Source organism: Tursiops truncatus, chromosome 15 (genome assembly GCF_011762595.2).
Source record: "Tursiops truncatus isolate mTurTru1 chromosome 15, mTurTru1.mat.Y, whole genome shotgun sequence".
NCBI classification, from domain to species: Eukaryota; Metazoa; Chordata; class Mammalia; order Artiodactyla; family Delphinidae; genus Tursiops; species Tursiops truncatus.
Genome location: NC_047048.1, coordinates 56,472,119 through 56,493,824, shown reverse-complemented (window position 1 = coordinate 56,493,824; position 21,706 = coordinate 56,472,119). Strand labels below are relative to the sequence as shown.

At 55.5% G+C, this 21,706-nt stretch overlaps 2 protein-coding genes and 1 long non-coding RNA gene across 24 annotated transcripts in view; 1 reads left to right on the top strand and 2 right to left on the bottom strand.

Moving 5' to 3' along the window:
- ADAM33 (ADAM metallopeptidase domain 33) overlaps positions 1 to 13,384 on the bottom strand; it is an 18,089-nt gene extending 4,705 nt beyond the window's left edge. For 2 of the 20 annotated variants that reach the window (XM_073792733.1, XM_073792735.1), the window contains exons 1-18: positions 13,248 to 13,384; positions 10,691 to 10,770; positions 6,259 to 6,337; positions 5,985 to 6,061; positions 5,709 to 5,898; positions 5,400 to 5,465; positions 4,913 to 5,312; positions 4,745 to 4,829; positions 4,515 to 4,657; positions 3,811 to 3,988; positions 3,609 to 3,698; positions 3,172 to 3,367; positions 2,917 to 3,025; positions 2,635 to 2,833; positions 2,463 to 2,540; positions 2,271 to 2,379; positions 2,048 to 2,195; positions 422 to 524 (exon numbers count right to left, since the gene is read on the bottom strand). In XM_073792733.1, the coding sequence (XP_073648834.1) occupies positions 422 to 524; positions 2,048 to 2,195; positions 2,271 to 2,379; positions 2,463 to 2,540; positions 2,635 to 2,833; positions 2,917 to 3,025; positions 3,172 to 3,367; positions 3,609 to 3,698; positions 3,811 to 3,988; positions 4,515 to 4,657; positions 4,745 to 4,829; positions 4,913 to 5,312; positions 5,400 to 5,465; positions 5,709 to 5,898; positions 5,985 to 6,061; positions 6,259 to 6,337; positions 10,691 to 10,770; positions 13,248 to 13,347 (2,430 nt within the window). In that variant the 5' untranslated portion in view covers positions 13,348 to 13,384. Of the gene's footprint in view, positions 1 to 421; positions 615 to 642; positions 777 to 2,047; positions 2,196 to 2,270; positions 2,380 to 2,462; positions 2,541 to 2,634; positions 2,834 to 2,916; positions 3,026 to 3,171; positions 3,368 to 3,608; positions 3,699 to 3,810; positions 3,989 to 4,514; positions 4,658 to 4,744; positions 4,830 to 4,912; positions 5,313 to 5,399; positions 5,466 to 5,708; positions 5,899 to 5,984; positions 6,338 to 8,301; positions 8,379 to 10,690; positions 11,774 to 13,247 lie in introns of those variants that run through there. The other 18 variants (XM_073792744.1, XM_073792745.1, XM_033840992.2 and 15 more) reach the window with 17 other exon arrangements.
- The window catches only part of LOC141276529 (uncharacterized), a 14,736-nt gene continuing 4,821 nt past the window's right edge, over positions 11,792 to 21,706 (top strand). The window contains exon 1 of one of the 2 annotated variants that reach the window (XR_012326236.1): positions 11,792 to 12,001. This is a non-coding gene — a long non-coding RNA (uncharacterized lncRNA). The remainder of the gene's footprint in view (positions 12,002 to 21,706) is intronic. The other variant, XR_012326235.1, reaches the window with a different exon arrangement.
- The window catches only part of SIGLEC1 (sialic acid binding Ig like lectin 1), a 19,008-nt gene continuing 15,532 nt past the window's right edge, over positions 18,231 to 21,706 (bottom strand). Inside the window, exons 19-20 of one of the 2 annotated variants that reach the window (XM_033840023.2) lie at positions 21,322 to 21,394; positions 18,231 to 20,668 (exon numbers count right to left, since the gene is read on the bottom strand). In XM_033840023.2, the coding sequence (XP_033695914.1) occupies positions 20,561 to 20,668; positions 21,322 to 21,394 (181 nt within the window). In that variant the 3' untranslated portion in view covers positions 18,231 to 20,560. The remainder of the gene's footprint in view (positions 20,669 to 21,321; positions 21,395 to 21,706) is intronic. The other variant, XM_019950931.3, reaches the window with a different exon arrangement.

The window sequence follows — 21,706 nt, the reverse complement described above, 5'->3', positions numbered from 1 at the left end:
CCTCCCTCAGGGAAAACCAGTGACCCAGGAAGAGCCAGAACTTCTTCCTCCCCTGCCCCAGGGGCCTCCAGCATCTGGCCCCAGACAACAGCTTCTCCACGTGGCCTGTCTCATTTCCATACTATAAGCTCAAAAACCTCAGAGTGGGACTTCCCTGGTGGTCCAGTGGCTAAGACTTTGCACTCCCATTGCAGGGGGCCCTGGTTCGCTCCCTGGTCGGGGAACTAGATCCCACAAGCCGCAACTAAGAGTTCACATGCTGCAAATAAAGATCCCACGTGCCACAATAAAGATCCTGCATGTCGCAACTAAGACCCAACGCAGCCAAATAAATATTAAAAAAAAACTCAGAGTAAGGGACTGTGAGATGAGGGGCAAGAGGTGGATGGGTGAGCAATGGGAAGTGGAGGGCCCCACCTACCTTGGGGGTACAAGCAGGGCCGTGGGTCACAGGCTTCTCAAGGTGGCTGTTGGGCTCTGACAGAGTTCTCAAGGTCGGCGGAGCAATAGGTGGGGGAAGAGTGCTGTGAACATAGGTGGCAAGAGTCCCTGATGCAGGGTGGGGCACAGGGGCTCAAGGTGGCTGGGTGCTAAGTGGAGAGGAGGGGGCCCATCTGGAAGGAGGCAGAAGACAAGAGCCTGTCCCTTTCCTTCCCTCCCCATCTCCCACTGTGCCTCACGCACCCAGGGCCTGGGGCTCTGCAGTGGCTGTCAGGCCCAACTCCATTGGGTGAACACTGCCTAGAGGGTGGCCCCTGCATGGGCCATCTTTGGGTCTGAGCAGTGGATGAGAGGCCGGGAGATTGAGACAGTGACCGTTAGTAGGGACCCTGGGGCTTCTTCCCTGCAGCCAGAGGCTTGCACCCAGTTTGTTCTGTCCAGCTCACTTCCTGCTCCCTCCTGAGAGGAGCCCTTGGGGTCCAGGCTCCAGTTGAGACTCATGCTTTCCCAGGGCCTCTGACACTTCCTCTCTCCAGCCCTGATATTTCTCCTAAGCTCTGGAACCACCCCAGCATCCTCCAGATGTTGGCATCACTCAGGTCCCAAAGAGGGGCGGACTTCCTTCCCCAGTGGTACCTGTATTTGTGCTCCTTGTCATTGGGTGGCCCTGCTGCCCTTGATGACTCCAAGCTATGCTCAGCTGCTCACATCCCATCTCCCAGGGCCTTACCACTTCCTTTGATGTCTTTTGGAAACAGTCTCCTCAATACTTCACCTGGCTGATGACATGTGTTTGCTGCCCCCCCGTAAGCCCCCAGTGATGACACACCAAGCTCTGACCACCTTGATCCTCTGCTCACAGACCCACAATCAACACTAATTGTGTCAAGGCCCTCTCAGCTGGTGCCCTGCCCCTGTTTGGGATGCCCTCTTCCTCCATCTCCAGCCCAAACTTTGCCCTCTCCCTCAGCTTGCCCAGAACGCTCCCAAGGCTAGGCTGTGTCAGATGTGGTCATAGGGCTCATGCCTTGCCCAGCGCCCAGTGAAGGGGCAGCCCTAGACTGACCATGCTTGGTATCATGTGACCCTCATCCCAGGTCGTGGAGAACTGGGTTAGGGGCAGGCCCTTGGCACAAGGGCAGCCAGCACCATAGCTGCCCAGTGGTAGCGAAAGGAAAGATGTGCTGGGCCCTGCATTTGGGAACTTGAAGGGGTAACAGCAGAGATTTAGGCAGAGGAAATGCCAGAAGGCTGAAAGCTCATGAGAGAGAAGCTGGAGAGGCCTTGAAGGGTACATTGGAGCAGGAATTGCATTATAAGCTGGTGAAAAAACAGGGCAAAGTCAAGGATGAGGCAGCCTCTTGGTGGGAGAAAAGATATGGACAAGAGGTACTGAATCCCAGCAGTGGGGACCAGGGTAGAGGGCCCTGCATGGATCCACGCCTTTGGCTTCACTGGAAGGCCACTGGGGCCTTCTGCTCAATGCTTCTTTCCATTGCCTTTGCCTGCCTCTGTGCACCTGGGGGCAAGGCCTGAGGACCTCACCCCAGCTGCCCCAGGTCCAGCAGAGCTCTGAGGAGCAGGAACCTTAGCCCTCAGTGCCTACCCACTGCACGTAGGGTCCCTCCTTGAGCCCCAAAGGCATTGTTGGAGACGGAGTTCCGGGTGCCGGCAGCAGCACCAGGCCAGGCCGGCCCCAGGGAGCAGAGGCAGCAGAAAACTAAGGATCACCGCCAGCGTGAAGGTGTCCTGGTCTGTGGAGGACAGGGCATGGCTGAGTCCTGAGGTGCATCACAGGGGCCCTCCCCACTTGCCCCCCATGGACGCACTTTCAGGCTGCATAGGACCGCTGTCCACACTACCACCAAACCCTGGCTTGTCACAGAAAGGCGGAGCCCAGCCCAGAGCACAGTGGCAATTACGGTTACTATTGCAAACCTGCAGTGGAAAAGAGAAACGGAGGGTCCCACGAGATCAGGGACTTCCAAGGTCACCCCCCACACACCTTTCAGGCCACTCACCCCGCGACCATGGCAGGCGGTCAGGCAGAGCTCCAGCTCTCGGAAGGTAGTGTTCCGGCAGCGCCTTTCCTGGCACACCTATGGGCAGTGTGTGCACTGGGCAGTGAGGGGGAGTGATGCTTTGGCCTGCAGGACTCAAGTGGCAGGGAGGGGTCGGGTGGGCAGGGCTCACCATTCTAGGTCCACACTGGGTGCCTGACTCTACCAGGCCCAAATCAGGCAGGTCCAGCTGGGTGCCGGGCAGCACGAGGGCTCCCTTGCAGGTCACCTGGCGGCTGCCTAGGGGTACGGTGGAGTCCACCGGCACCATGTGTGGCACCAGTGCACTCTGCTCCCCGCCCTGGCACTGCAGTTTCCCACACTGCGCATCGCTAGGGACGAAGTGCAGGGTAGTCAAACAGCGTGGAGTTTCTCCATACCCTCTTCCCCAGCTTCCCCTCCCTCTGCTCCCCACCTCTGCGCACAGGGCACGAAGCTGCTGTCGCTTTGCTGGCCGCAGTTCCCATGGGCGTCTCCCGCAGAGTTCACAACCTGGAAACAAGCCTCCGGGGCTGGGCGGGAGCCTGAGGAAGCATGGGCGGGACTAGGGGCGGCAGCCCAGACTTGAACCACGCCCATTCTGCCTCAGTTTTCCCCCGCCCACCTCCCCCTAGAGCATTAAACTGAGCAGGCCCGAGGATGCGAGCGGAGGGCGCGCCCTTGGTCTCACCAGGCCCCCAGAGCTGCTGGCACTGATGCTCCAGCGTGGGACACGCGCCGTCCCGGCAGTAGCCGCGGCCTCTGGCGCAGGGCGAGCCATCCAGTAGGTAAATGTCGGGGGGGCAATAGGGGGAGACGCCCGTGCAGAATTCAGGGAGGTCACAGTCGCCCGCAGACCGGCGGCAAGGCGCACCCGCCGGCTTCAGCTACGCAGGTGACCCGCGTGGAGGGAAGGCGGCGAGGCATAGAGAGAAAACGAACAGTTAGAGATCCACTTCGAGAGCGCCAATCGGACATGAGAGAGCCCTGTGGGGAGGTCCAGGCGAACCCACGCACAGAGCAGAGCCAGCACCCGCAAGGGGGACCGGAGGGCGCCGATTAGCCAAGACCAACAGGCCGGCTCCCAAGTGCCCCCAACCCTCACCCCCGAACCTCCCATACCCTCACCAAGCAGTGTGCGCAGCAGTCCCCGTGGGTGCACTGGGCCCCCGCACGCAGCGAGCAGTTGTGGGCATGGCAGCAGGAGTCCGGGCACTCCTGGAGCCGGAAAGGCGAGGAGGGACCAGGTGAGGGTGCAGCGCCCAGACCTCCGGGGAGGGGGCAGGCGGGGACCAGCTTGGTCCCCCGGGGTTGGTCGTGCGGACCTGACCTGGCCGGCGCCGCAGTCGCACTCCTCGCCCTCTTCCACGAAGCCATTCCCGCAGTGCGCCCGGGGCACTAGGAGCCCGGAGTCCGGCGCGTTGGAGAGGCACGCGCCCCCTCCCTTGCTGAAGAAGGCGCGCAGCTGGCGGCGGCTGCAGGCGCTAAACACTCGCGGGAACGGGTGCCTACGGGCGGGGGAGGGCGTCGGGCATACGGGGACCACCCCCTGCCAACCCCTGCTGGGCTCCAGTCCCCTCCCCCCGGCACACAGGTGCTTGGCTACGCAGCCGCCGGATGCGCGAACACCGCCTGAGCAACTGGCGGCTAGAATTCTCTAGAGGCAGAGCCCAGAGAGGGTAAGTAACTCTCGCAAAGTCACACGGCGAGCGCGAGGCGGGAGCGTGTGACGCCAAGAGCGAGCAGCCCAGGACCCAAGGTCGAATCCCAACCCAGCGCCTCTCCTCCCGGCGTTGGAGTCACCTCGCAAGTTTGTCCGAAAATAATTTATCATATCATGAGAATCCACTTTGCCTGCGTTCCCTACACTTCAGCCTCATAAACAACCCTCAGGGCAGGCACTATTATCATCATCCCCATTTCACAGAAGAAGAAACTGAGGGATAACCGTTTCGCCCAAAGAAATGCAGCTGAGGAAGGCCCGGGTCCCGCGAAGCCTGTCCTGCAGCCCCGCCCCCGCCCCGGCGCGGGTACCGGGTAGCTGCGGCCATCACGCAGCCGCCCTGCTCCGCCGCTGCCTCCACGCAGCAGCCGTCGGGGTCGTGGCTGAGGCCGAGGCTGTGGCCTATCTCGTGGGCCATGGTGGCTGCAGCACCAATGGGGAGCTCCGAGTGGTCCTGGGAGGGCGTGGGGACGGTCACTGCGGGCTGTGGAGACCACCCCCCAGCACCTCTCCTCCTCCTCCCGTCCCAGGTGGCGCTCACGGTGCTCACGCCTCCAGAGCTCTCCGCGCGGCACATGCCCTCGACCGGCGCCAGGCCCACGGTGGCGCCCTGGAAGGCGCGGCCCCTGAGGGAGGAGCGCGGCTTGACCGGGCGGGCCGGGAGTCCGGGCCGCCCGGCCGGGACCGCGTAGGGGTCGGAGGCACCCACGTGAGCAGCTGAGCCGAGTCATGTGGCTGCCGTGCCCACAGTCCCTGGCGCCACTGCAGGAAGGCCCAGAGCGTGGCGTTCGCGTCTGGCGTGACGCGGCTCTGGTCCTCCTCGGTCCACACTTCCAGGCCGGTCAGCGCCACCTGAATGTCCAGAGTCCTGAGAATCTGCGGGCGCGGCGGGGCAGGGCTGAAGTGGGGGACCGCCGCGGTGCCCGTGCTCCTCCATGGGAGCGCCCCTCTTTCTTCCCCTCCGTTCCCTCTCCCCATCTCCAAGCCTGCCCCTGTCGTGGTCACCCCAAAAGTGCTCTTCCCCCCACCGACCCAACCTGATCCACATAGCTGGCGACCTCCAGAAGACGCTGTTTGGTGTGGTTCAAGTTCCGGTGCTGGGTCAAGAACTAGAAAAACAGCAAGTAATACCGCGTGTGAGGATGGGCTGCGCTCACCCCATCCAGGCCTGCCAACCCCCTTGGGGCTTCTCTCACCAGGGTGTGATCCGCCACTATGTACAGCTCCAGGTACCTCGGGCTCCCCAAGGACTCCCGCCTCTCCTGAGGAGGCGGCAATGGTGACCCTGAGTGGCAGGCTGCTGGGCTTGAGCCCTGACCACCAACCCCAATTCCCAGAAAGCACAAAGTTAACTTTAAAATTTTGCTAGAACTTGTTCCTTCAGCCTCCAAATAAAAATGTCAGGACAGGAGGCCCTGAATTGGGGCTGCACATTCCTGTCTCTTCTGATTTTAAAGGGCTCTGGATACTGCATTCCTACCCCCACCCCTGCCCGTGCTCCTGACCCTGATCTGGGTGGCACACGAAAGCCTGGCCATGTCCCTTTTGTCCCCAGGGTCCCTGTAGCCACAGGCCCCTTTCCAGCTGAGCAGCTGCTCCGTCCGGAAGATCTTGTGGGTCAAGAAGTCTTTGGAGTCCCCAGCTGGCCAAGGATGCACATAATAGCTGGCATTGCTGCTGAGTGTGATCAGGCCCCTAGGGTGCAAAGGGGTACAGGGGTGGGCAGTAAGGGAACTCTTTCCCTAGCCCCAGGCCCAGCCCCTTCCCCCAGAACTCCTCACCTCATCCCAGAGCAGATGCTGAGGACTACCCAGGAGTCCAGGAAGCCCCTCACACGCCCATGGTAGTGGCAATGATCCTGGAGAGCAAAGGACCCAGCCCCAAATCTCAGCCAGGACTGAGGTGGGAGGGGCAAGAAAAAAAGCATGGTGGGGGACTGGCTCCAGCTTCTCCTTAGGAACAGGAGGAGAATGGGGGAAATGGTGGAGAGGCCCTTGGTGGGTGCATACCCCAGCACTCCTCACCCTGTCCTCAGAGTCCATGGAAGTATCTCACCGTGTGGTTGGGGAACAGCACTACTGGCTGCCCATCTGGGCTGTAGTGGGTTTCTGTGTATCCTGGAGCCAGCAGCCTGCTGGGAGGGAGTGTTGCAGAAATTACTTAATCCAGCCCTGCTTCCTCCAGGATGCCCTCTGGTCTTCCTCCCTGATAGCTAATTGAGTAGCTCTATGAGTGAGGCACAGGGCTAGCACTTAGGAAGCAGCCGAAGTGCGTCTTAGGGAAGGGACAGGAGTGACTGTGCATTGCTCAGCTCAGAAAAATCTTGGGCTAGAATGAGCAAGGTGAAGGTCAGGAAGGAGCCTTGGTAATGGCTTAGATGTGGAAATGGGCGTGTGGGAAGCACCAGGGAGGAACAGGAACATGGGAACGTTTGTGGCTCCCCTAGGACCTGTGACAGGCAGCTGGATCCACAGGTCAGGGGTGTTAGAAAGAGACTGGGCAGGAGGAGAGGAGTCAGGAGACACTGCCAAGGAGGTGCGACTTGGAGCCAAGGAAGTGTGTGAACTTCCTAGGTGGCCCTGGCTGCTGCCTACCCTTGTTGGGCATCTGGACAACCCTCTAGCCCACCTCCTCCCATTCAGAGTTCCTTCAAATCTTCTCCTCAGGCCCCCAGGTCCCACATATCTCCCCACCTGTCCTTCACTGATGCTCACCCCCTGCTTCCAGAGAAAACAGAATCCACACCTGCTCCTGCCCTGCCCGTCTGAGCAGGGATCCTCCTCCCTTCCTTCTCCAGACCCCACTCAAGTAACTGAATTCATCTTTGGGCTCCATCTCATCAGGATCCTTCCCACGAAGATGGATCAACCATAAGTAAATTTCTCTTCTTTAAAGAAAATCCTTCACCCCACCTCACCTTGGCCTCTTTACCCGCAGACTGCCCCCAAAGACTTGTGATGCCTGCTTCTCCACTTCCCAGTCTTACTTCCTCCTCCAGCTTTGCTCCCCCACTCCACCCACACACTCAACCTTAGGAGGGAGGTGATGTGATCACCCTTTTTTTTTTTTTTTTTTTTTTGCGGTACGTGGGCCTCTCACTGTTGTGGCCTCTCCCGTTGCGGAGCACAGGCTCCAGACGCGCAGGCTCAGCGGCCATGGGTCACGGGCCCAGCCGCTCCACGGCATGTGGGATCTTCCCAGACCGGGGCACAAACCCGTGTCCCCTGCATCAGCAGGCGGATTCTCAACCACTGCGCCACCAGGGAAGCCCTGATCACCCTTTTTAACACATGGGGACATTGAACCCCAGAGAAACTATGGTTAGGCATGGTGGAACCTGAGTTTGTTCCCAGTGCATGGGGGAGAATAAAACATGTGTAGAGTGCTCAGAACAGTGCCTGCAATGAAATAAGCACCTGATAAATGATAGCTGTTGATAACACAGTCTAGATGGTTTCACGAACCCACGCTCCATCTGAGACATTCACCTCACCCAGCCCAGCTCTGCCTGCTCATTCACCAGCTCAGAATCTTTGGCTTTGCACCATCCTGGACACTCAGCAACAAAATGGCCTTCTGTGATCTGGCCCTGCTAGAACTCCCCAAATTTGTTTCCCCTTGCTCCCCTCCCTCAGATGGAGACTCCCCAGGCAAGCCAGACAAATTGGCACGCCCTCTTGAATGTGCCTTGACCTATGTAGCCAGTGTACCTTTGTCCCTGGCATTCCCGAAGCCTGGAGCACCCGCCCATCTTTGGAATCCATCTTGGATTCTCTTTTGACTCAGCACACCCTGTGAGCACCCACCAGGTGATGCTCACTCATTCCTGGCAGGAAGCTGACAAGATGTTTCTGGGGCCGGGATGAGAGATGTGCCCCACAGCAGGGCTGACCCAGCCTCAATAGCCCACTTCAGCCTCGAGGGAGCCAGTCATGGGCTAGCATGACTCGCCCTGTCACCTGCACCTCCTCCTCTGGGGTTCTCACCCCATCCAGCCTCCATCTAGGGTTCCCATCAGTCTCTGTCCCCAGCACTGAACCCTCCCCAGAGAGAGGGGCTATTCTTGGCTCCCAGCTCTTTCCCTGGCCTGGTACTCACTGATTCTTCTCCAGCTCTAGCAGGAGCTCCTGGCCTTCAGCCTTCAAGACCACCAGCCCCACTTCTAGCTTCGAGACCTGGGCAAGAAGGAGTGTAGGGCTGAGAGGGCGGGCATCCAGGTCCCCTGCCTGCCAGGAAGCAGGAAGGATGTGGAGCTGACTGGCGAGGGAGTTCATGGGGAGAGCACAGGGGCACGGGGCAGAAGGCCCCCGCTTGCCATTGTGGGTGTGGATGGGTGTGGGGTGAGAACTTGCAAAGGTGCTTTCAAACTCAGAATGTTTGTTGTTCTGACAGCAGCCATTTGACAGAGCCTGCTAGGTGCACTCCACATCCTCCCTGGAGAGACAAGTGGTCTCAGAAAGATGCCATGCCTTGCCCAAGGTTACTGGTCTCTTCCTCTGGTCTTCCCTCCTCTTTCATGCCCAGAAGCCTTCCTCTAAGCAGGGAGGAGAGTGGGGTCCTGAAGACATTGATGCGGGAGAGTGGGGTAGCCACGGCTCAGGCCTCCTCACAACCTCTCCTTTCTGTACCTTGCTGTTCCCCACTCCCTGTAGAATTCAGACTTAGTACCTCCACCTCCAATGCTGACTAGCTGCCCACCCCCCCAAATTTTCCTACGCCTCTAGCAGGCTCACCCCACACCTGCTTCACTGAGCCCATGAGGTAAACACTGACTCACACGCCTTGCCAAGAGAAAAACTCTGGTTTTCTTGGCTAGATGTCAGGAGGGTGGGCCTGGGCCAGCCTGCCCACCTCTCCTTCGCCTACCCTCTTTGCCGCTTCCACCCTGTGGGAATACCCCATCTGCCCGCTTTGTCCACTCCCTGGCTGGGGGCCCAGAGCTGGAGCGGGCCAGGAGCCTCCTGGAGAGCAGCTGTGTCCTTGGAATGCTGACCCCCACTTTTGCTGGCCCTTCCCTTTTATCCCACAATGCACTGGCCTGGGCCCCAGGCCAAGAGGCTCAGAGTCTTATGGAGGGGGCCTTCCTCTGCAGGTGGGGAGCAAATAGTCCCCTCCCCCAGCCAAAGGCCGCCCTAGGCCCCAAACATGAGCTCATGTGGCCGGAATGCCACTTGTTTTATTGGAGAAAGATTTGCACGGAGGAAAGGAGGCAGCCCAGATGGAAAGCTTCCTCTTGCCCCACCCCCATCCCTCTCTCTGTCCCTCTGCAGCCCCTGCTGTCCTCATTTCTTGCCCTCCTGGTGACCCTGCCCTTCACCATGCACTCCATCTCCAACCTAAAATGTAGGTGTTTCCTGCCTCTGGGACAGGACATCCTGCCACTCTGTCTGCTGTCCTCATCTTGGCAGGCTTCCCAGGGACAGAAAAATTGAGGAAAGCAAATTCCCTCTGGCACTCCCCTCCTATTTGGTCACAGCCCAGGCCAGGCCCAGAGGGACGTCCGCAGTCAGGGTGGTTTCAGCATGTGATGTCCCTTCCCCTATGCCAGTGATGAACAATCTCAAAGCTCGGGCTGGCACCATGCTGACCCCTTGAATGGGGGCCCTGAGGTCTGGGGGACCCAGTGAGGGCCCTAGGTTGAGAGTTGCTGGGCCTGTGGCGGCCCCCCGGCCTACACGGCAGTGCTCTCCTGCCTTCCTCCTTGCAGGCTTGGACAGTGGATTGTCTTCTCTTTCCTGAAAATTCATGATGAAAAGGGTGCTCTAGGCTTGGGGAACATTGGCCAATGGTTTCTTCTGGGTTAAAGAGCTGTGTGACCTTGGGCAGTTTCTCCAGCCTCTCTGGGCTTCAGTTTGCCCCTCTGTGAAATGGGCATACAAAGGCTGTTGGTCTCCATGCAGCACAGCTGTGTGGCACATACAGATGGGGGCAAGGTTATTCTGAAAGTGTGTGATGGATGGCCGTTGGGAGGAGACTGGGACAGAGCATCCAGAAGAAACAAAACAGGGTGGGCTTGCATTTGGGGGCACTAGGAGAGAGTGACTACTGGGCAGAAGTGGCGTGAGCCAGTGAGACAAGTTTCAGGCCCCTAAATGGCAGGGTCCTGGAGAGGACAGCAATTCATCCACAGGGTCACATGTTCTGGTAAACTTCGCAAAAGGAAGATATTTTGGTGTTTTCTTAAAGAGGTCCTTGAAAAGCTTCTGGCCCCACCTCTGCCTGATGGGGTGGAGGTGGCCTGAATAACACTGGGAAGAGATGGTTAAGGAGGAGGTGGGGGAGAGGAAACTGGAAAATGACTTCCATGTGTGCAGCCTCTCTCCAGCTAGACGTCTCCCACCTGCCCCTGCCAAACCTTCGGGGAGGGGCCTGAAGGACTCTGGGGATCTAGGGACCCCAGCGAAACTGCCACGCTGATATCTGGGGAGGGGCAAAGGGGCTGAGAGACCCTGGGCCTCTGCAGAGTAAGGGATGACCTGGCACTGACCGGCTGCTCCAGGGTGACCATGTGCCGGGGTCGTCCATCCAGAACCCAGTGCAGGGTGACTGGCTCTCCAGGGGTGTTTCCTGGGGAGAGGACAGAGCACAGGGTGAGGGGAACCTGAGGGACATAGGGAAATTGGAGACAACAGAGGGATAGAGTTAGAGGATGTCAGCAGGCAGGAACAGGAGACTCCATCTTCAATACTCAAAAGTTTAGCCTGGGGCTTCCCTGGTGGCGCAGTGGTTGAGAGTCCGCTTGCCGATGCAGGGGACACGGGTTCGTGCCCCGGTCTGGGAAGATCCCACGTGCCGCGGAGCAGCTGGGCCCGTGAGCCATGGCCGCTGAGCCTGCGCGTCCGGAGCCTCTGCTCCGCAACGGGAGAGGCCACAATAGTGAGAGGCCCGTGTACCACAAAAAAAAAAAAAAAAAAGTTTAGCCTGGAGAAGGGTGGCCACCCATGAGGCATCCTTGGAACTGAGGAGCCACCAGGGAGGTGGCAGAAGAGAGACAGAGGAGCCTGGGAAGAACTGCTCAGCTGGGCACTTGGGAGACCCACTGACCTTGGGAGGGGAGAATTGGGGTCAAAGATCACAAGGAAGAGACCAAGGCCCCTAATACAGAGGGGAAAGGAAATGGGAGGCAGCTTCAGGTATTTTTAGACTGGGCAGCAGATACTTTTAGGGTGAGAGATGTGTGAAGACAGGACGCCTGTGTCTCCCCCACCATCTGAGAAAAACAACAGCCAGATGTTGCCCAAAGCTCCCTCTGGGGGCTTCATGCTGGGGGCAGGGCTTCCAGGGACACTGGCCCAGAAGCCCCCTCCTCGAGTCTTCAAGAGTGGGGGGGTTTGTTTGGGAGACAGAGCCTGAGTGCTTCCAGGACGGGAATGCTTAAGGGGGGCTCCAGGAGGAATACCAGAGTGAAGCATTACTCAGAAAGTGCCTGGAATGCTCCCCTGGAATGCTCCCAGCCCCCCTGCCAAGTAGACCCCGGAAACTCTCACCACACCCGCCCTGCAGGAATCAGACCTCAGGCTGCCCAGAGCCTACAGGCAGCCTTCCCTCCATCACTGGGGAAGCCCAGCTCCCAGAACTGACAGCTCCCCAACCCCCGCCCAGCCCTGGCCCCAGCCCTGCCCAGGCTGAGATGGCTGCCCATGGAAGTGGCTCAACTCCTGCCAGGCCACACCGACTCCTTTCTCCTTCTCCACCTCCTCCTGCAGACCCCATCATCAAAGACCTGGAATCGCAGCCACTTCAGGAAGTCCCCTTCTCCCAAGAAGCCCTCCTTGATTGGATCAGCAGTTTCCATCAGGTAGATGGGGGTGAGGGTGGGGAGGTGCAGGGCCTTGGAATTGAGGCTGAAGGGCCAGTGTAGGGAGGGGTCTGAGTGCGGGGTGGGGGGTGGGGGCGGTCTCAGGCTAGAGAGGACTTAACTCGGCGTGGAGCACCAGGTCCAGCTGGCCCTGGGTTTCCCAGGGTGGAGAGGGGAAGGTGTGCCTGTGTGCATGTGTGAGTGTGGGTTCTCCTCTTGGCCCTGTGCACACACGCTGGCCATTGGCACCTTGACGGGGACAAGGAGGCAGAGATGGAGCTGTGGTGACTAGGTGGATGGGAGTGGAAACTGAGGAGCCAGTGTGGTGTTGGGGAGCATAGTGTCCCTCTCCATTCCTCCCAGGGGTCCCTTCATCCTCCCCTGACCCCAGGCTGAAGAGGAGGGAGCAGCAGAATGCCTGGGGACCATCCCCAAAGGCATGAGGTCTGTCATCCCTCCCCCTCCACGCCCCAGAACAGGGCAGGACCCTATCCCTGTTGCCACCCGCCCCCCCACCCCTGCACAGTGCTCTGGAACCCACTGTCCCCAGGCTGCCCGGCCCTTCCTGCCCGCCTTGTCACGCACTTGATGTACAGGACTCCGCCAATCCTCCCACCCTTTGGGAGAGGTTTTCATCAGCCCCATCTCACAGAGTTTGTAGAGGTCAAACTGAGAAGAGACAGAGCTGCAGTCTTCCCCCAGGGCCCTGCTAAACAGACACCTTCTGTTTGAAGCCGTTTCTATCTAACCAAACAAGGCAACAATATAAACAATATACACACTGCCCCAAGGCCCTGGGATGAGGGGGTGAACATGGAATGATGCATGAGTGTGGAGGCCACAGCTAGTCCCTTAGTGTGAGGGCGCAACAGGGACTCCAGGGCACCGGTGGTCTCGGACTTCCTGGAGGATGGAGGCCCGCTGAACCCTAGGAGATGAAGGTGCAGGAACCTTCATACTGGCGGATGGGGCCACAACAGAGAATCCAGAGGGGTTTGGGGCTGCTAAGTGGCTGCTTGAAGGGAAGGGGCCCTGCCACTCTGCTTCGCCATTGACACAGGGTATCTGGGCACAGTGTGCAAGTCTGGGCCCTGAGGCCAGCACAACTGCAGTTGAGAGTCCCTGGGCAATTCCCACAGAGACTCTCCCAAACCCTCCCCATGGCCTGTCCTCCTGGACCGCGCGATCCCCGGGGATTTCCGACCCTCCATCCCCGACAGCGACCTCGCGGCGCACTCCCACTCACCTTGAAACGCCTCAGCCCCCCACACCGGCCACGGTAGTCGCAGTAGCAGCAGCAGCCCCAACGCCGGCGACCCTCGAGCTCTCCGATACCCCGGGCGCATAGCTGTGAGCGCCTAGCGTCTGAGCTGTGGCTCCCAGCTCTCGGCTCCGCCCCGGCTGGATCGCGGCCGACCCACGCCCTCTGCAGCCGTCCCGCCGCCTCCCAACCCTCCCGCACCCCCATCCTGGCCCGCAACCCCCTTCTCGCGCGACCCCGCACGGAGCCCCGCCTGCCCGCGCCACCATCTCAGCCCATCAGTCCTGACCCCGGCCGGCGTGTGCCCTCGGGGAGCCGGGACCACCCTGTCGCGTCTAGGGGTTAGAGCTCGGTGGGGCGGGAGACCCTCGCGAGCCAACCCGCCGCATAGGTCTCAGAGGGCCCCCTATTCGTTGGGGTGGGAAGTGGAGATGGGGCAGGGACCCTCGGGAAGGGCCTTTGAGGACCAGAGCGGGGAGGCGGGGACAGTGCTAGGGGGCCACCTGTTGCTGCTCCGGTCTGCCCAGGAAGCGCCCCCCTCCATAGTCTCCTGGATCGGACCTTTGTCCTCGCCTAGACACCAGTCACGCCCAGAGTCGCCCGGGTGAGAGACTGGCGGGCCCTAGGAGAAGGGATGCCCGGGCGACCGCGACAGGCAGGTGCGGCCAAGGCCCCAAGTTAGTCTCTGTTCCGTGGTGGCCGCCAGCGCCTGTGCCCGAGGTGCGCGGGTCGGTCGGGAGGACGAGCGGAGGCCGCGGTCCTGCGGGCTCCCTGCACGGCAAAGGCGAGGCGGTGGAACAGGCGGGCGGGCGGAGAGGGGTGCAACCCTTTGTCCCTGGTGGTGGCCGGGGGGTGGGGGTGGGGCGAGGAATGGCGCAAAGCCATAGACTCCCACACGTGCGGGAGCCTTTTGGCTTTTGTTTCTTGTTTTAAAAAGTTTGTGTACTGAGTAGTAAATTCGGATAGCGAATAGCAAGTATTCCGATAGCGAGGGATGTTAAATTTAAGCAAATCTGTTTGTTTATGAGAATTCAAAATGCGCCAGTTCAGTTAGTAAGAGTTGCAGTGGGGAAGGTAACCTATGTTGGCCTCATTCAAACATCAAAAAGTATGGTGAGAGGTATAGGGGACATCCCATCCTCTCAGACCACGCCCCTCCAACAGGAAGCTATTATAAGCTTCTTGTATAGGCTTTTAGATTAGTTTATGCATGTCCACGACAATACAAACACTTTTTTTCCTCTTTTTTTTTCTGTACCTTGAGTTTTTTCACTTAATACCCTTGGAGATCCTTCCTATCAGTGGTCTCCTTAACATACTATTCTTTTTCTTTTTCTTTCTTGTTTTGGCCTTGCCATGCAGCATATGGGATCTTAGTTCCCCTGACCAGGGATTGAACCTGTGCCCCCTGCAGTGGAAGTGCAGAGTCTTAACAACTGGACCACCAGGGAAGTCCACATTAACACTATTATTTTTTTTTAATATTTATTTATTTGGTTGTGCCGGGTCTTAGTTACAGCAGGTGGGCTCCTTAGTTGTGGCATGCGAACTCCCAGTTGCAGCATGTGTGTGGGATCTAGTTCCCTGACCAGGGATCGAACCTGGGCCCCTGCATTGGGAGCACAGAATCTTATCCACTGTGCCACCAGGGAAGTCCCAACACTATTCTTATGATTATTACTATTATTCTACTATGATTACTTTGGATTTTAAAATTACAATAAAATGTACTTACTTTAAGTGTACAATTAGATGAGTTTTGATAAATTTATACACCTATGTAATCACCACCACAATCTAGATAGAACCTTTCCATCACCCCCAAATAGTTTTCCTGTGCCCCTTCCGAGTCAATCTCTCCCACTCCTAACCCCAGGCAACCACTGATATACTTTCTGTCTATAGATAAGATTTGCCTGTTCTAGAACTTCAAACAAGTAGAATCATAAAACATGTACTCTTTTGTGTCTGGTTTCCTTCCCTCTTTGTTTTTGAGATTCATTTGCATTGGTTCATGTAGCAGTAATTTGCTCTTTTGTAGTGCTATGTTCCATGGTAAGGGGGAAGCACGGTTTCTCTATTCTCCAGCTAGGCATTTGGGTTCTTTTCTTGTTTGGGCTCTTCTAAATATGGCCGCTACAAATTGCTGTGTAAATCTGTATGAACGTGTTTTCTTTTCTCATCTGTAAGTACCTTGAAGTAGAATTGCAAGGTCATACAGTAAAGGGCATGTTTAATTTTTTAAAGAAACTATTTTCCAAAGTGTCTGTACCATTTTACATTCCCACTAGCAATGTGTCAGAGTTCTCCATATCCTCACCAACATTTTAGTGTTGTCAACCTTTTATTTTTATTTACTTATTTATTTATTTGGCTGCATTGGGTCTTCATTGCTGCACACAGGCTTTCTCTAGTTGCAGTGAGCGGGGTCTATTCTTCATTTCGCTGCAGTGTGCGGGCTTCTCATTGCAGTGGCTTCTCTTGTTGCGGAGCACGGGCTCTAGGCGCACGGGCTTCAGTAGTTGTGGCGCACGGGCTTAGTTGCTCCACAGCATGTGGGATCTTCCTGGACCGGATATCGAACCTGTATCCCCTGCACTGGCAGGCAGATTCTCAACCACTGTACCACCAGGGAAGTCCCCAACCTTTTAAATTTTAGCCATTCTAATGAGTATGCAGCATTCTCATCATTTTTAATAGCTGAATGCTATCATTTATTCATAGTCTCCTCTTGGGCATATAAATGGTTTCCAGTCCCTTTACTATTACAAACAATGCTGTAATGGATAATTATATACACAACTTCATCTGTGAGATGATCTCCTACAAGCAGGATTGCTGGGTCAAAGGATATGTGTGTTTGTGATTTGGGTAGATAGAGTTAAATTGCCCTCTGATTTGTGCCAATTCACAGTTGTACCAGCAATATCTGGAGTGCTCATTTTCCCACAACCTTACCAACACAATTATCAAAATGTAATATTTGCTAGTCTGAAAGCGAAAGCGCAGTCTCCATTTGCATTTTGTCTTATGAGTGAGGTTGAATATTTGTTCAAACATTTAAGAGCCGTTTGTATTTCTTTTTCCCTGAATTGCCTGTTCATATCCACAGCTCATTTTTCTGTTGGGTCTTTCACTTAACAACTTGAAGGAACTCTATATATAAGGGAGATGAACCCTTTGTCTGGAGTATGAGTTGCAAATATTTTCCCCAGTTTGTGAGATGTATCCAGCCTGTGGTGTGTGGCTTCAGCTCAGTTATACTCATTGCTGAGTAACATTTGATTGTGTGACTATAACCACACTTTTCTTTCACTGACACTACTGTTGCTGGAGCTTTGAGTAGTTCTTAGTTGTGAGATGTTATAAAAAATGCTGCTGTGAACATTCATATGCATGGGTCCTTAGCTTGCTCCCTTTGCCTGTCCTGCTTCCTCCACCCCTTTACTGGTCTCCCCTGGGAACACGTTCTTTTTTTTTTTTTTTTTTTTTTTGGGAACACGTTCTTAATAGGTCACTTGCACATGAAACCTTGTAATGGGGAACGAGACCTAGTACAGACATAGATGGCTTTGGTCATGATGGGTGCTCCAGTGTAGACAGGCTGGAGAGGCATCAACCCCTCCCCCTGTGGATGAGAACTTGTATCTTCCTAATTTGCCTTCTCTCAGAATCCACATTCTCTTTTGGAATCTCTGGTTGTGCTCCTGGTTCAAGATGAAAGAGCCTGGGCCTCTCTGTCCACCCCTACTCTTCCCCACATCCTCCCTGAACGGGGAAAGAGAGGGGCTCTTTTTGTCCTGGGGACCGACAGCAGCAGAGGCCACGCCTCCAGGACAGAATTCCTGATATTCCTGCTGGATGACCAAGAGGCAGAGAGTAAGGCATCCTGTCACACTCTTGGTCCATTTTGCTATCTCTTTTCTCATCCGAAGAGGCTTTGGGGAGGAGTAGGGGTGAACAGAGAGACCAGGCTTCCGTCTTGAAACAGGAGCTCAACTGGAGATCCCAAAGGAGAATGTGGATCCTGAAAGAGGGCAAATTAGGAAGATACAAGTGCCGACCATCATAAAGGAAACAGTCCTGAAGAGGAAGAAGAGAGGGGCAGCTAAGAAAGCTCCAGAGGTCACAGGGGCAGGACAACACCAATGTGCACCCTGGCCCGGAGGTGGCGCAAGTCCCATGACCTGGGGGCCAGGGAAGCAGAGCAACCTCCAGGGCAGCCAGACTCTGAAGGCAGAGGGGAGGCTTCAGCACACTGGCTGACTCCTACTCACACTGCAGACCGTGGCCTTGGTGTCTTCTTGTCCAGGGGCCCTCCCTGACTCGAAGCCGGCCACTGTCCCCTGCACTATCCTTCTCACTGCACCACATCTCACACAGCAATGCATTTGCCCATTGCCTTGTCTCTCTCCTCCAGACCTTAAGTTCTGTAGGCTCTGGGACAATGTTCGCTGCCTGGCACAGGACCTGGCGCACAGTCAGTGCTAATAAAATGAGGGGGACACGTAGCTTAAAAGCCATAGAGGGACTGGAGTCCTTGCAAAGTGGATGCCTCCCAAACTCAGATAAGCTGTGTCCAAGCATGTAAGAGGAATTTTCTGCTAAAATCTCAGAGCAACTCTTTGTTTACATTCGGAGGTTGCAGAGGAGGGGCTGGGGTCATTGGACCAAAGTTGAAGAAGAAGGGTCCTAGAAGTGCCACTCATCAGCTTGGTGTTCGTGACCAATGACACGGTGGGAAAGATGATTTATCAGATGGTGTGTTAGTGTCACTCTCCAGAGGGGCATCTGGAAGTGTCCTGGGAAGAAAGCCAGTGAGAGCTAAGCCTTCGAAGTGTTTGTGTAATGGGCAACACCCACCATCTGTAAACAGAGCTCATTCTGAAGAGTGACCCGGAAAACGGTGACTATAAACATTCTGGTACAAGTCTCACAGCAGATATAAGCCCGTAATCCTTTTGAACAAATACCCAGGGGTAGAATTTCAGGGTCATAGGACAGGGGTATTTTAGCTTTAATAGATAATGTCAAACAGTTTTCCAAAGTCGTCCTGCATTCTGTATGGTTCCCACATAAAGTTCAAAAACAGACACATCAAACCTATGGTGTTAGAAGTCAGGATACTAGTTACCTTTGGGGGCTTGCGACTGGAGAGAGGGGCACAAGGGAGACTCTGGGGGCTGGTAATGGTCTGTGTCTTGATCTGGGTGCTGGTTACACGGGTATATTCACTTTGTGAAAAGTCATTGAACTGTACACTTAAAATGTGTGCACTTTCCTGTATGTGTGCTACCCTTGAATTAAAAGTTTATTTAAAAGCCTTGAGGAGCCTCAGACCACTAGGGGTGGACAAAACTAACCCCTCTGAGAACCCTCCAATCCCAGGTGGACCTACGTCCCCTTGGAGGTGCACAGAAGCAGATGAAGACTCCAAGTCAAATGTTCCCAAATCCTCCAGTAGCCATCCCTTCTGTGGCTACCCGTGGTCCTCCCATCACCCTCTCTTCCTTAGTTTCAAAACATCCGGCTGCATCTAGCTTGCTCTCTCCTTGTCCCATCTCTGGTTTTAGCCCACAGTTTCCACCCTCCCACTTGAGAGCAATGTAGAAAAAACAGTGTTTATTAAATGGTTACCTACTGCATGCCAAGCACAGTGCTGGTCATGTGTGCAGCAGAGGTGAGCAGTGCCCAGAGCGTCACGGAGAAGGAAGGGGCACGAATTGCTTGAGCATAAAGTAGTTTGTGGTAAAGCTCATATAATTTGCACCCACTGCCACCTCCAGCAGATGGTGTCCCAGAATAAACCCTACTCACATTCGAATCCTCTGTGTTCCAGTCCAACAGTTTGGATTGCAAGAAAGAGACTCATTCCAGTTATGTCACAGGATGGATGTTTACTGGGAGGACATGCCTGATAGACTCTCAGGAAGAGCCTGGCAATCAGGCACTAATAAGTATAGGACCTGGGACTGGAAGGGTCCAGCCACGGCTACATAAATCTCACCTGGCCTCCAATTTTTTCCCAACCTGTTAGCTCCTATGCCAACTCCCCACTTCTCTTCACATTTCTCAACTCAAATCCCAGAGTGGTGGGCTCTTTGCTCCTCCCACCATCTGCCACCAGGATACCAGGGGAGTCCCTAGCCCACTTGAGAACTGCTTCCCCTCAGGCACTGACTTCCCTAGGGGCATGTTATTCTTTCTTAGTGACCCTTGTTTGTCTTAACAGCCCCTGGTGCACAAGCTTCCAGGAAGAGGACATGAGCTCACTTGATCATGGACAGGAATGCACTTGGAGCAGAAACAAGGTTGCTGATACCATTTCTGCTCCCCATTCTCTGGGGCTGGGGGAGTGGGAATGGGGGCATCTCTTCTTCCAGAAGCCAGATCTGGCACAAGATGCCTGTTCAGGCAACCCAACTGCCTGGGATTCCCTCTCCCTAGGGACCATGAAACCTTCTTGATTTCCCAGTCTTAATGTGTGAGAGAGACTACCTCCTCCAGGAAGCCCATGACCAGAATAGACAAAGACGCACCCTGGCCTTCAGTAGATGGGCACTGAGACAGAACGTGGCCTGCTGGCAGCATTCCCATCAATGTCAAAGTCTCAGGGATGAGTTGATAGTTGGGAGTCCTTTGAATATATAATTTAAAACTACATTTCCCAGAATCCCTTGCAGCTTGGCATGGCCATATGACTAAATTCCAGCCAATGGGAAGTAAGTGGAAATTACCTGCACAACTAATGGGTTGTAGCCACAATGGGAATGGGCATGCCTTTAACTTCCACTCTTCCCTCTTCTTGCTGGAGGAAGTGTGAATGCAATGGCATCACTGTGAACTTCACAATCAAAGGCAACATTTTAGGGATGGAGAAAAACAAAATAGAAGGATCCAGAGCTCCAACATCTTAAACCACCATAACATTCCCAGACTAGTATGGGAGAGAAAAATCAAATTCTCTCACGTTGAAGTTACTGTATTTGGTCTTGTTAGAGTAGCCTAGCTTATATTCTAGCTAGTACAGAGTGCCTTGACCAGCCTGTGATGATGTAGAAAGCTTTTCTTCTATTCTAATCCATCTCAAATGTCCAGGGTAAGCTTGGAGGAGAAAGATATGAAGAGGCAATGCACTGGAATATCAATGGAGAGATGAGATCCAGAGAAAAGAGAAAGAGACATGGACATGGTCAATTCATTTCTCTTCAGAGTTCCCCAGGGTCAACACCTTTCCTGGTAGATTGATGTTCACCTCCACCTCTCACCACCCATTTTTCTTGGGGTTTGGAGCCAGGTCATAGAAAGTCAGGTGCCACAGGGCTGTTTTCATGGAGGCAGGCAGGACCCAATGCTGCCTTGTTCACAGGGCCCGAGTCGTCACAGATTCCGGTAACCTCCTCCCCCTGAAGGCAGGAAATGCTACAGGTCAGCTCAGGGGCAGAGCACAGGACGAGGTCACAAATGTGGCTGCACCAGGATCAATGAGCTTCCCACAGAGAAAACTCTGGTCACTGGAGGACTCTGGGAGTAGTCATCACCTGACCTCTAACTCTGGAGGGCAGTCCCCCAGGTCCCCAGCCTTGGGTAGGGGTCCCAAGGGGATTGGTGAGAGTGTGCATGACTGGAAATGTGGCTGGGAGCCCTGGCCCACCAAATGGATTATCTGAAGAAGGGGACACATTACAGGGGAGGAGAAACAGACTTTCACTCCTGCCCAGGTGATGGGCAGAATCAGGAGTGGGGAAGAGAGACCCTAAAACCCAGGTGGGGTCCCGTGTTACAAGATGTGTCCTGGAAGTAGAGGTGATGCTGCTCAGTTCAGAATGTCTGCTCCAGTCATTCAGGCAGCCATGCAGCAAGCACGTGACTGCTCTGCCCCAGTCAGAATATGGCTCCCCCTGTCTTCTCAGGGGGCGCTGGGTCACTATGCTCTCTCCCTACTCTCTGCCTAGCCCCAGATACCATCCTATAAATGAGAGTAATCTCTCGGTGCCAGCCCCGCAGTGCGGGTTAGCCGAGCATTGTGTCTGCATGTGCCCACGTGGTGAACGAATACCTGTGTGGTTTCCTTCTGAGAAGCCATCTCCATTGAATTTTCACCCACTCTCAGCTTATGAAAATGCCTCCTTCTGCAAGGGTAAAAGTGGACTCAGAGAGCCTCTCCCCTCCCCCGCCTGCCCCCATTCCCTTCCCCCACCCTGTAAGCTTCACCCCAGACTGCTCACTACACAGAGCGCTGGGGAGATTTGTGGAGAGTAGGCTACTTTCTTCCTCCCCAGCCCTTTCTTCAGCAGTGAGAGGGCAGAGATAAGAAAAGAAGAAAACTACAGAAAGATAGATTTAGAGACGATTCTAGAAGGGCTTTCCAAATTTGGAGCAAAGAGAGGGACAGGCTAGGAAGTATGGAGCTTGTGAATTTGGTGGGAGGAACATGGGGGAAG